At 41.3% G+C, this 12,967-nt stretch overlaps 1 protein-coding gene across 2 annotated transcripts in view; it reads right to left on the bottom strand.

Moving 5' to 3' along the window:
• LY75 (lymphocyte antigen 75) overlaps positions 1–12,967 on the bottom strand; it is a 55,857-nt gene extending 42,890 nt beyond the window's left edge. Inside the window, exon 1 of one of the 2 annotated variants that reach the window (XM_014265770.3) lies at positions 12,854–12,967. Coding sequence is in view for 1 of the 2 variants with exons in the window: in XM_005485238.4 (XP_005485295.3) it covers positions 169–262 (94 nt within the window). In the remaining variant the exon portion in view is untranslated. Of the gene's footprint in view, positions 1–168; positions 333–12,853 lie in introns of those variants that run through there. The other variant, XM_005485238.4, reaches the window with a different exon arrangement.

The raw sequence follows: 12,967 nt of genomic DNA, 5'->3' as shown, positions 1-12,967 counted from the left end.
AGGTTGTTTCCACCGCAGTCGGACTTTGCCACCGAGCGCGGCGCCCGAAGGAGCCGCCGGGGCGGAAGGCCCGTCACGCCGCCCCCTGACCCGCCCAGGCGCCCGTCGGGGCGCTCAAGGACCCTCGGCTCCCGCGGCGCACCCGCCTCCCGCTCGGCCCCGGCTTACCTGCGGGGTGGCGGCGGGCCGCGCAGCACAGCAGCAGCCAGGCGAGCGTGAGGGCGAGGCCGCAGGCGCGCACAGAGCGCCCGGCACCCGCCATCGTGCCCCGCGGCGCGCAGGCTGCGCGGGGCTGCCGGGCTTGCCGTGCCCCAGCGCCGCGCCACCGGCGCCGCCCATTGGCCGCCCCCCGCGCGTCACTTGTTGCCAGGAGGAAAGCGGCCCCCGGGGTTGGGGCGAGGCGGGGCCGGCCCGGCCCGAGCGGGGCTGCGGAGCCGCGAGCGGCAGACAACGTGAGAGGGACGATGGAGGGAAAGGCGGGGAGGAAGAGAAAAATGAAAAAATAAACGAAAAGTAAACGAGGAAAAAAAGAAAGGAATTAACAACAACAACAACAAAAAAGGTGGAAAACACGAGGAAAGACTGGAAAAGTAGATCGAATTGTAGCATGGTCAGAAAAGTTAAAACTAAAAAAAAAACCCCAAAAAACCTTAGAAGCTCAGCTGGGGGAAAAGGGGAACGCGTAACTGCTAAACTGCTAGAAGTGAGGAAAAGGCAAAAGGTGAACGGAATAATCTAAAATTAACAACCACACGGAAGTAAAATATTTCAAATTGTACAAATGATGCACATCAGGCTGCGATCCTCGATCCCCCCTGGCCGCGGGCCAGCTGCCATCGCCGCAGCAGGGGCTGCGAAATTGCAATTGCCCTTGCCGGGGATGGGCGAGGAGGAGCTCGCAGTGCCGAGTAACTGTGGCTGAAAAAAATTTGCAACAGAAGCTAAAAGTAACTTGTGTTACGCCAGCAACGTGTTCATGGCGAGAACCAGGTGGCCAGACGGAGGAAAGGAGAAAAAGGGGAAAACTGACAGAAACGATGTGAAATGAAATCAAGTTTATAGCTACATCCTGTCTGATTCAATGCTTGCCTGGACAGGCTGTATACCTCGAGCTCCAGCTGCTTAAAAAAATGATTTGCAAAGTCACAAGAAAAAACCTTTTTTTTCTAGGAAAATCCATTTTGATTAGACTTGGAAGAACCATTGTTCATGGAAAGAAATACTAAATCTACATGAAGATGGGAAATGCAATGTGCAGTCTGTTTTATGTGCTTCCAGTGTGCCCATCATGTAGGAGTGTGTACTCCTGGGGACACAGGATCTGAAGGTATGCCAGGCTGGGAATTGAGTGGAAATGCAGTGAACAAAAACAGACACCTGCAAGTTAACAAATGTTCTCTCCTGCTGGAAACTGCACATGGCTGCCAAAGCAGGAGCTATTTGAAAAATCAGAAGTCAAATCCAGGAAGAGAGGAGTCTGTAGATGTAGCAAAATCGAATCTGTGTTACCAGAAATAATTCATTTTCAGGAAGAGCAAAGCTTTAAAGTCTCCACACAGAGAATGGAAAGCAGAAATTCCCCACTGGTGACCCTGGTGCAAAAGCAAGCTATTGAAACTAAAATTAAATATGTGGTGGGATGGCGTGGCTCTTTTTAAATTAAAAAAAGCAGGTGTGAACCCTGAGTTCCCATCAATCCTTCCAAATGTGTGTTATTATTAATGCACTGACTGTCCCAGTTTGGGAATGGTTAGTAGTAGAGTTTCACTTTGATACTAATAGCATGCAGTGCATATTTACTGAACACATACCAGCAATTCTGAAATTACCAGCATCCAACTTACTACAAATATATCAGCAATATGTGTATTAATAGAGGGGAGGTTCTCTAAGGTATCTTAACATACGTAACATATGCTTTCAGATACTTCTGATTTCAGCTCCTTTTTTGCTTATTGGTTTATAAAATATTATCCTTGATAGTATAGACTCAAACTCTGATCCTGGCTCAAAAATTAAAGAATACCCAAGAACAGGAAAAAATTGCAGTTTGCATTGGTGTCTCTTAGTTTCAGTTTTGGGTTCATGTACATGTCCTATACTTTAATTCTGTTTTACATTAATTTAAGAGGAGATACAGAATGTACAGGCCTGGTGAGCCCACCAACCAACAAAATTTTTTTGAAAGAACATGCAGGAAAAATGATATTTGGTGTATGTCATGTGATAACCTACAGAACTCTAATACAATTTTCTCTTGTTGAAAAAGTGGATTTGTATTAAAGCTTATCAAAGTTGTAATAATGACAAAGCCTACTTCTTATAGGATTTATTATTTATAAATGAGGCTTCTGCATTTAATGTGAGCTGCACACTATCACTCAGCATAATCAGTGAGCAGTTTCTGTATTGCAAGTCACAAGCATTATATATCCCCATGAATACCTACAGCTCACTTCAAAGCAGAGCTAATGGCTGAGCAAATTTCAACCATGCCTGTAGAGATAACCAAATACAGAATTTCAGATACAGGAGGGCCCAGCCACAGAGCTCCCAGTAATGCACAGCAGCCTTTTGCTTCCAAGAAGACTACTTTGCCTTTCCAAACAAAAAGCCTTTCAAGGTGCCAACATCATGACTAAGAGCCTCGTATTTCTAGCAGGAGTCTTTGTTGCTTATCAAAGGATAATTTTTTTGCCCTTATGCCCATATGTTTTTAACAATAGCAATGCCTGTAGAAAGTGCCAACACCTATCTATCCATAAATCTCCACCCCATCTCTGTTCTGCACACCACATGAAACAGATACTTTGCATGAGCAACCTTCCTCCTTTGCCATTCAACACATTGCAATCCAGTTTTTCTGGCTGAGTGCATCCACATGTGCCAGTGAGCACAAAGGGAATGGTGGAAAGGATTTGCTGCCTACAGCATCTCATGAAAATAGGAAGAGGATTTGGAGATGGTAACTTCTGCTTTTCTCTGCTTCCTCTAGCAATGACTTTGAGACTGGGATGTCTGAACAGGGATCACTTCTTATTTACTGCCTTTTTATCCTTGCAACGTGGGTGCTTACAATACCTAAGTCCTTACAGAAGCAAACAAAAAAACCCAAAACAGACAAAAAAAAACCCCAAACAAAACCAAAAACAAACTAAAAAAAAAAAACCAAAAAAAAACCCAAAAAACCAAAAAAGAAATAAACCAGACCAAACCCAACAGCCACATGAAGGCTTACAAGAGTTACAGGGGCAGTTATTTCCTGAGGGGGAGGACTCTCTCCAAGAAAGTAATGGTACCCACAAAGCAACCAGCACACAAAGATTACAGTGCTACCTAGACTCTGCTGCTAAGTTTAATATTAGAACATGGCTCTGGTTTGGGTAAAGTGCCTACTAATAATATAAAATATCAGCCCTGGACATGTTTAAAGATAGTTTAATGGAGAAGAAATTTGGGCAATTGCAACTTTTACCATAATTGCAGCTAAAAGTCAAATGACTCTTTTTTGACAGATACACAAGTTTAGCTTGATGGAGTTGATCCCATGCATGGCTATGAAAAAAGTCACTAAAAAAGCAACTGATTTGGATAAAGAGAGGCTGTAACCAGAGAGGTCTTTAAGCAGTAACTTAAGCTTTGCATTAACTCCATCTGGATGGTCTTTTCTTCATGGACACTTACTTTGTTTGCTGCCTTGCTTTTTTAAATGGATATTGAGGACTTAATTATTTTTCAACATCAAAGAATGTTTTGCTTTCAGCAGAAAGGGAACACAAAGGAAGATGGCTTTTCTCCCTTGTTGCTCTAAATTTCCTGTTTCCAGTTGCAGTGGCCTAACCTTTCAGCACATTATGAAACTGTCATATTGCACAGTAAACTTAAGATGAATCAAATGCTCTCTCAGCTGAGTTTATGTGTATTTCTTACATCTCCTCTACAATCTCTGCATGCATCTTTGGCATGAGTTCCAAAGTTTTGAGGCTTTTGTTGTGCTTGAAGGGTTTATTATTGCTAGGGACCCTTAGATTTGATTCTCTTTAAGTGTCACCATTCATAATAATGGTGTTATTATGGCAGTTTAGAGACTGTTATGTTTCTTCTACTGCATGTGGTAGATAACTTTCAGAAATAACAAAGGAATTACAGACTTTTTTGTAATATCAACCTCCTTTTTTACTCAAATGTGACAGTGGTAACTTCTGTAGTGCTGCCTTCAGCTCTGCTCTGATGCATATTTAAATGTTCATATTCAGGCTCACAGAAATAGTAGAAACAGGTTTGGGAAGTAAGACAAAGAAAGGAGTGTGGACACATCCACATTGCATGTTTGTTGAGAGCCAGGAATGTCTTTCTCTTGGTATTGGTTTGGCTTTGACTCCTGCTAGGATCTCTGTGTGCTTCTGGAACAATGACAAAATAATAAAAACAGTACTTTAACATTGAGACAACTGCTTGAAATTGTAAAGTGGTAAATTATACTCTTCTGTAGCACTTTAAAAAAGGGTCTCTGACATCTGTACTGTGCATTTTCAAAGGAAAGTGTGCCTTGGTTTAGTAGATCTACTAGCAGAGTTTATATGTTCAATCTCCTCAAAAGTGGTTCTCTCTTGTCACTGAGTCAGTATGGGGTTATTACTTAAATTAGGATTGTGGGAACTGCCAAATAAGATGATGTTTTGTACTGCATTATATGTGTTGCAGAAAGCATCATTTGAAGGAACGATTTAAAAGAAAATCAGTTATCATTTGGAAAATGTTTTTTGAAGCAAATAAAAATTAATTCAGGTAGAAGACATTTTAAATTTGAAAGGTGTTGGTGGGGTTTTTGTTGGTTTTATGGTTGTTGTTTTGTTTATTTGGTTTTGTTTTGTTTTTGTTCTTTAAACATGCAAAGCAGAATAATTTTGTAAGAGTGCTGGGGAAGAGCCTGTAGTTTTGAGTCTAACATATTTTGGAGGCACAATTCATCCCTGACTAATAGCAGTCTCTAAAATGCCTTTTGTTTGACCAGGAAGGAGCAAACTTTCAACAAGTAGATGAGAATGGTTTAAAGGGCAAAATTCCTGATTGATCTGGGCTTGGGAGTACTTCTGAGATAAAAAGGGTCTGTACAGAAACATTGAACTCACTGAGGGCTAAATTGTTGGTGTTTAAAGGTTGTGACTGATTAAGATATAAACTGAGTAGCAGCAGGAGTGGTGAACAGGCAGTTCAATATGCCATAAGCAAAGGTTTGGAAATTGTGCCTTTCTGAGTGCAAGAGAGCCCAGAAGCAAAAATAAGAAAACAAATAAAAAATAATTAAAAATAATAAAACAAATAAAATACCTTTCAAATGGGAGATGAAGGAGGAAACAAACACCAGAACAACACATACCTCTATAACAATGTAAAACATCTAATGAATAACTGGAGGGAAATCAAAAGTCTGGTCTTAGACAAAGGCAATGACATGTTACACACATACAGGACATTTTAGTACCAGAATATAAAATATATTATATAATAGGAGAAATAATAGGAGTCACCTCTGCTGGTAATGGGATATTGAAATTTATTAATGAGATCTTGTAAGCAGATCAAGTAAACAAAACAGGAACCTGGCAGGTGGCACAGAATGCCAAAGCACCAAAATGTCACCTTTCAGCATATGGAGTCCTGAGTCTGCCCGACCAGAAGGACAGAGAGAGCATGCTGAGAATGATCAGATGGGCAAAGAGGGTGGGAAATGCAACCAGCACTGTACTTCATGTAACCTCCATGCTGTCTGGACACTGCAGCCTTGTTATGTAACACAGACTACATCAGACTCCACCAATATTGCTTCGCAGAGCAGTGGGACAGGGAAACCACAGAATAGATGCAGCCCCTCATTTGGTCCTCATTCATGTGCACGATCTTGACCTACATCTTCAGCTCATGGTTTCTACTGCTATGTTTACATTCAGAATTCCCAGAGGCTTGACTAAGGCCAAGCATTCACAGCAGTTGCACCCAGTTTCAAAAGGGAGAGAGACATAGCAGTTAGAAAGATTGTGAAGAGGAAACAAAAGGCAGCTGCAGGAACAGCAAATTCTCACCAGTGGAGCTGAACTCCTGGAAGGATGCACAGCACAGCATCAGCGTGTGCCATCTACTAAAGTCTTGAGAACTGGCAAAAGGAAGTGGGCACAATAACTTCTCCACCGAGTAGATTATTATTAGAAATCAGAAGTTTAAATCTTCTCCAAATGCTAAACCACAGAAAGGATCACAAACCAACATGTTAATGAAAAGCACAGTGAAGGAACAATAAAAAACTGTGAGCAGCAACTCACAAAACAAATCCAGACTAACATTAAATCTTGCCTTAGGTACATCAGGACCAAGACATCCACTGGATTCTGACAAATCAAAGGACAATTGCAGGGTAAAAAAAGAGGAGAAGCTAAATTATCCAGACAAGCTAAATTATCTATTTGCATATGTTCACTGGAATAAGCTGATGATCCCCATACCTGAACTCTTCTTTTTGACAGTCAGCACAGACTTGTCCTGAAAGTGTGCTAACTGGGAAAAGTTACAAACCAAACTAGGCTAAGTAACAAATCTGCAGACATCTGAGTTTTTTAGGGCAGTGTTGAGCACTGAGTGAGAGCCTACAAATGGACCTACTTTTCCCTTCACACTTGCCATGTGCCTGTGGTCTGGAGAGTGGCAGTGTGACACCAATCTCCATAAAGAAGATTCCAGAGGGTAAAGGAGATGACATGATGGAAAACACTAAAGGCTGGCAAGCCTCATATCAGTAGCAGGCAAAGCAGTAGAAACTGCAATACAGGATAAAACTCATGTGCACCTGGATAAATATGATCTATTTGGGCAGTGCCAATGCATCTTCTCTAAATGTAGTGTTTACCATCTAGACCTCTAGACAGCTTTTTGATGAGGTGTGCAAGCATGCAGACAAGAGTGACCTGGTTGATATGGTCCACCTGTTATTTCTTTATCTGGATGAAAGCTCCTGCTGGGTCAACAAATCAGCAAGTCCTCCTCACAAGAACTTGCTTTTTGCAATTTTCTATTGATTCAAGTTCCCCTTGTTGTAGGGAAATTAGTTGTACCTTAGTCATTATTTCTGTGAGACTGAAATAGCTTTTGTTATTACCCACAGCTGGGACTTGAACAAGAACTACCTGTCTGTGACTCAACACTCACACAACCTGAGATAAAGTCAGTGGGTGGACAGTGCATATAAATGAGTTTATAAGACTTCTGTCTGTGCTTGACACCATGGGTGAATCAGGGAGGGACTGTGAGGGTACTCTATCAGCTGTCATCACTGCTCAAGCACTGCTGGTGAGCTGGTTTCGTGTGCTTGACACAGAATGTGTGAGGGAGAGCGAGAGAGATGAAGATAGCACAGATCCCTCATGACTCACATCTGCAGTGCTCTGCCAGACTAACCAGTAATAAGCCTCTAGGCAAAATCCCAGAGAAGATTTTAAGCTATAAAGGCTTCAGGATTTGGTCACTTCAGAGATGACCTCTGTGTGTGACATATTTCTATTGTAGAAATCATTAGTTTGTCCAAGCTGAATCTGCTCCTGGCTTTGAAAATGCAAAGCCCACTCTCTTTCCTTCCTGAGGTTGTCAAGGAGTAATGCTGCTCTTTATGGCAGTTTCTGGGAGACATACTTTACAAAGCTGCACGAGTAAATAGTCCTGTTAGTTTAACAAGTGCATCTACATTTCTTGTTCTTTTTTGGAAGCAATAATATGCCCATAGTACTGAACCATCTATTTTTATATATATTCTATTAAGCAGTGGTACTTCATTCTGTGAAGTCCATAAGTTTCTTAAGACTCGTTTTTATTTCAAACTGAAACAGTTTGGCCATGCAGAATGGCCATGTAAAGTGGGCTGGATCTATCCTAGGCAGTATTTAAATGGCCCAGCAGGAACCTGTGGCCCACAGTTTAAGTCCCATCAGAATGCAAAACTTTGGAAGAATCAGAAACCTCTTTATAAACAGTGAACCTGATAGAAATACTCAGATGCTGTGGAAATAAATTAAAGTACCTAAGCCAAAGAATCACAGGATCTGAAGAGACCACTTAGTGAACTCTCTTGCTTAGAGCAGAGTCCACTGGAGCAGAGTGCCCTGGGTTGGTTCCACTTGCATTTTTAATATCTCTATGGATGAGGACTCCACAATGTCTCTGGACATCTCTCAGATGGCCACAATAAAATAAAAAAAAACCCACCTTTTTTCTTTTATTAAAAAAATATCCTATGAATCACTTTATGCCTAGTACCTCTTGTTCCTTTACTGATTTTAATTGAGAAGAGTCTCGCTTCATCTTCTTTACTCTCCCTAACTTTAGATCTTTAGATACATTGATAATATCTCCCTGGGGCTTCTCTCCTCCAGCTCTCAGCCACTCCTCACATGACAAACACTCCAGTCCCATAATCATCTTTGTGGCTCTTTGCTGGATTCAGTTCAGTGAAACCATATTTTTCCTACATTGGGAAATCCAGATATGGACATCTAGCCCTCCAGATCTGTCTTAATGCCAAGCAGGGGGAAATTATCACCTGCCTCAACCTACTGGCAATACTCGGGATGCAGCCCAGGAAACTGCTGGCCAGCTGTGCCAGGAGGACACAGCACACCGCTGGCACATGTTCAAGCTGGTGTTCACCAGGGCTCCCAGATACTTTCCTGTGAGGCTACTTCCCAGCCAGCTGGCCCTCAGCCCCTTGTTATGTGTGCGGGGACACAACCCAACAGGTGCAGGATTTGGCATTTTCCTTTGTTAAATTCCATGAGATTCCTCTCAACTGATCCATCCAGCTTGCCAAGATCCCTCTGAATGGCAGCATAACCATCTGGTGTACCAGCCTCTCCTCCCAGTCTTCAAGTCAAAGTTGCTGAGGGTGCACTTGTTCTATCACCCAGGATCATTAATGGGGGTGTTCAACAGTATCGGCCCCAGTATTGACCTCAAGAGCACCTCATTAGTGTCTGGCCTCCAGCTGGATTTTGCACCACTGATTATAATCTCTTGAGCCTGGCATTGGAGCCTGTTTTCAATCTATCTACTTCACTATCTACTTATCTAGTCAGCAGTTGGTTCATGAGGATACAGGCAGTGATGAAAGCCTTTCTGGAGTTAAGACAGTTAATGTCCTCTGCTCTCTCCCTGTCCACCAAGCTAGTCATTTAATCACAGAAGGCTCTCAGGCTTATCAGGCATAATTTGCCCCTTCATATATCCATACTGATGATTCCCAACCATCTCCATGTCCTTAATATATTATGAAATAGTTTCCAGAATGATTTGCTCCCACACTTCTCTGGGTATTGAGACCAGGCTGGCTGGCCTGTAGTTCTCCACATCCTCCCTCTTCTCCTTGAAGCAAGATACGGCATCTGCATTGAATTTCTAGTCCTCCTGTGATCACTATGACCTTTCAAAGATACGTGACACTGGCCTTGCAATGACATCTGTCAGCTCCCTCAGTGCTTGTGGATGCAGCCCGCTGGGTCCCACAGACTTGTTTGTGTCCAGTTTGTTTAAATGTTTTGGTTACTCTACTGAGGGTAAGCCTGCATTGCTCCAGATGCTCCCACTGGTCTCAGGGCCTGGGATTTTTGAAAACAAATCCTGCAGACCGGTAAAGCAGGCATTGAATATCTCTGACTTGTCTGCATCCTGTGTTACCACAGCCCCTCTCACTCAGCAGTGGGCTCACATTTTCTCTAGTCTCCCTTTTGCTGCCAATACACTTGCAGCAGTGCAGAGCTATTCAGCTCCTCACTGTTCTCTAAACTGTCAGTGAACTGGTGCCCTCAGAAAGTTCCCAGACAGTGAAAGAGGAAATGCTCTTGTCCCCTTTTTAATCATACACAACTGTTTGAGCATACTTGCTATTAAAAACTCAAATGCAATCCCTTTTTTAGAATATGAATCCACATAGATCCAGATTAATTCAATAACTACCAAGCTAAAGTAAGGGTTCAATGTTTCCTTTTGTAGCTGATGCACTTCTAGAGTATTTACTAGAGTACAAACTGAAATTTATGTATCCCTATTCTGTTTCCCCATGAAAAAGTACTGCTACTAGTGGAGCACAGTCTCACTCATGTTCTTAAAGTGAGCTGTTGAATATTTACTTATTGGTATAAAGTCCAGCATCTGGACTATGCTCCCTTCACACACCCAGCCCTTGAGTTGACAAGCTGAAGTCTTCAGAGAGATACAGTGCTAAAAGTATATTGATTTTAACTCAAGCACAAATATGGACTGCAATTGAGATCCTACCCTAAAAATAGGATGAACCAAACACTAACTTCAGAAGTCAATCCTTAAGGCAAGAATAACCATATTTGTTAAAGCTAGTATATATCTTTAACCTTTACTCCCTCACACTTTTATAGCCACGAGCCCTGCCAGAGAACATGTGACAGAGACGGCAAATAAGAAATGAGGAAAAGGGAAGTCAAGAGTCTTGACTTTCAAAGCAAAGGTTAGTGGAGATTCCAAGTCCAAGTATATTTTATTATTCTAAAAAAACAAGTTCCAACACAAGTGTTGGACATGAAAACAAAGCCTGAGCAAACACAAATAGTGCTAGAGATCACTTTGCCTTCAATTAGTTTATTTTTATAAACAGTACCATGGATTTTGACAGATTGCTAATGCTATAACATAACACCAAAGGAATACTAATAAAAAAGTACAGGATGATAGTCTCAAATTTTTAACCCAACACATAACTGAAAATAGACCTAATTTTTCCATTTCTTTACACCACCATTTTAGCCCCTCCCTGTTACTGCTATTAGCCTGAATTTAGAACTAAAGTTACTTCAAGTTTAGTTTGAAAAAAACCCTCTGAAAATTAAATTTCACCAAAAATTTTCTGACAAAATATGTATCTGTCTGGCCTTGGAAGCAGCCTGCAAACAGTGATGGAATGAGGCACTTCACACTGTTGCTGCCAAGGGGTTTCCCTTTAGTAACAGGGTGTTGGTTTTGCAGCTTGCATGCAATTGCGTATTTAGCAACCTTTCTCAAAAGAGCATTGCCAAAGAATAAGTTTTTTTTCTCTATTTTATATGTGGAGAACTCAAAGCAAAAACCAGGTGAGTTAGCCAAAATGACACAGTGATAGTGAAGCCAAGAAACAAAGCCTGGACCTGCTCCCCAACTCCCTGTGTTGGGCAAATTCTTTTGTCTGTACCTGGCAACAAACAACACAACAGTAAAAGGCAGTTTTCCTTTCACTTAGCCCAGTTTTTCTATGAAACAGAGAAATAAAATCTGGTTTATTCATGGACTCAATCACTAACCTCTCATGTCATTCAGCTGCTTACTAGTATTGTACCTATCCAAGCAAAGAAACAGCAGAGAATGCCCAAACACCCTGCATATTCCACCTGTTGGGTTTGTTTGCTTAGCTGGAGGCCTGCTCTTACTCTCCCACAGGCAGGATGAAAGCAGCAGGACCCACAACTGAAGGCATCTCATACAACTTAGACTCAGTCAGGGCTGGGTCCCTTTTGCATTAATTCTTGTGCAAATGTGTGAATTTTCCCTCTAATCTTGAAGTGCGTGGTAACAAACTAGGACTCTCATTCGTGGTCACTCTGGGATACATGAATTTAATTAGTTTTCTGCCAAAAATACTCTAAGTGTTCACTTTACATAACCATTTGCAATTTTAAATCAGTCCTTGGAGGGACAGTGGGCTGTTGCAGCACTCTGGAAATGGCACTCTCCATAATTACTCCAGTTCATCATTTGTTACAGCTGTCAGTACACACATACACACACCAAATATCAAAGCAACTAAAGAATTGCAAATAGTCAGAGAATGGACAAGTTTAGAAGGTACTTTGCCACCTACCACTTTCTCTACTGGAGAGTACAACATCAAAAAGGCAAAAATATGCATGGTTCTGATATTAAACTAATTGTCGGGGAGCTTAACTTTAAAAAGCTTCTCTACATTAAGGTATTTCTTTAACTGACAACTAATGGCATCACACTGAACTGTGGAGAAGAAAACAAAAATCAGTTCAGCATCCTATATGACCTATTTGTTTTAAACAATAATGCATTCTCCTACATCTATTTTGGCACTTGTAACAGCCAATGTCTCTGTGCTGCAACAAATGTGTCAAGCAGGAAAATAGCTCCAATGTTAAACAAATAGTGAAAATTATTCCTAAATTTCTTTTCATCTTCGATCTTTGGTTGCTTTATGTTTCTACCAGGATTCCACTCTCTGTCCCCCCGTTATTTTCTTTTTTCTGTTTCAATTTCATGCTATAATTTTAGCTATGACTGGCCCTAGTTAAACACTGAACTGCACTGAATTTTGGTGTAGTGCTCATATCTAACTCTTCCTTTGCTCCTAAAAATCCTGAAATGGAGGAAAAATTCCCCTGTGCTTTCTATACAGCCACCTCTGGCCAGGTTACACAGGAAAGATTAGAGCATCCAGGTAGAATGAGATGTAAATATGTCACAGCAAAGCCTATAGTTTAAGACTATTATACTTTTTTCTTACTTTTCAGGATTGATGTTTTTACATTTGGGTATCTGAATATTTATCACAGTAGCTTCTGAATAATATTTTGTAAGTCACAGTATGAAATTATTACTCATCTTGAGAAATTCAGTCATATATCACAAGCTATCTCCTCCCTTTTTCCTAAAAATACAAACCAGAGTGTAAAGTATTTCTTTCCCAAAGAGATCTACATTGAGTTTTATATTTTCCCAGAATGTTTGGAATGCACATTTCCAACCCAGTCTCTTCCCTAGAGGGTTAATAATTAGCAAACTGACTTACCCAGCTGGTTTTGTTCAAAGTGCCGTCATTCTCCTGAATTCAGTCAACATCTATCAGAAACAAAGACGTCAAACAAAATATATTAGGCTTCAGTACTCTCTTGTGAAGTTTTGG

Source organism: Zonotrichia albicollis, chromosome 10 (genome assembly GCF_047830755.1).
Source record: "Zonotrichia albicollis isolate bZonAlb1 chromosome 10, bZonAlb1.hap1, whole genome shotgun sequence".
NCBI classification, from domain to species: domain Eukaryota; kingdom Metazoa; phylum Chordata; class Aves; order Passeriformes; family Passerellidae; genus Zonotrichia; species Zonotrichia albicollis.
This window is presented reverse-complemented; position numbering and strand designations above follow the sequence as displayed.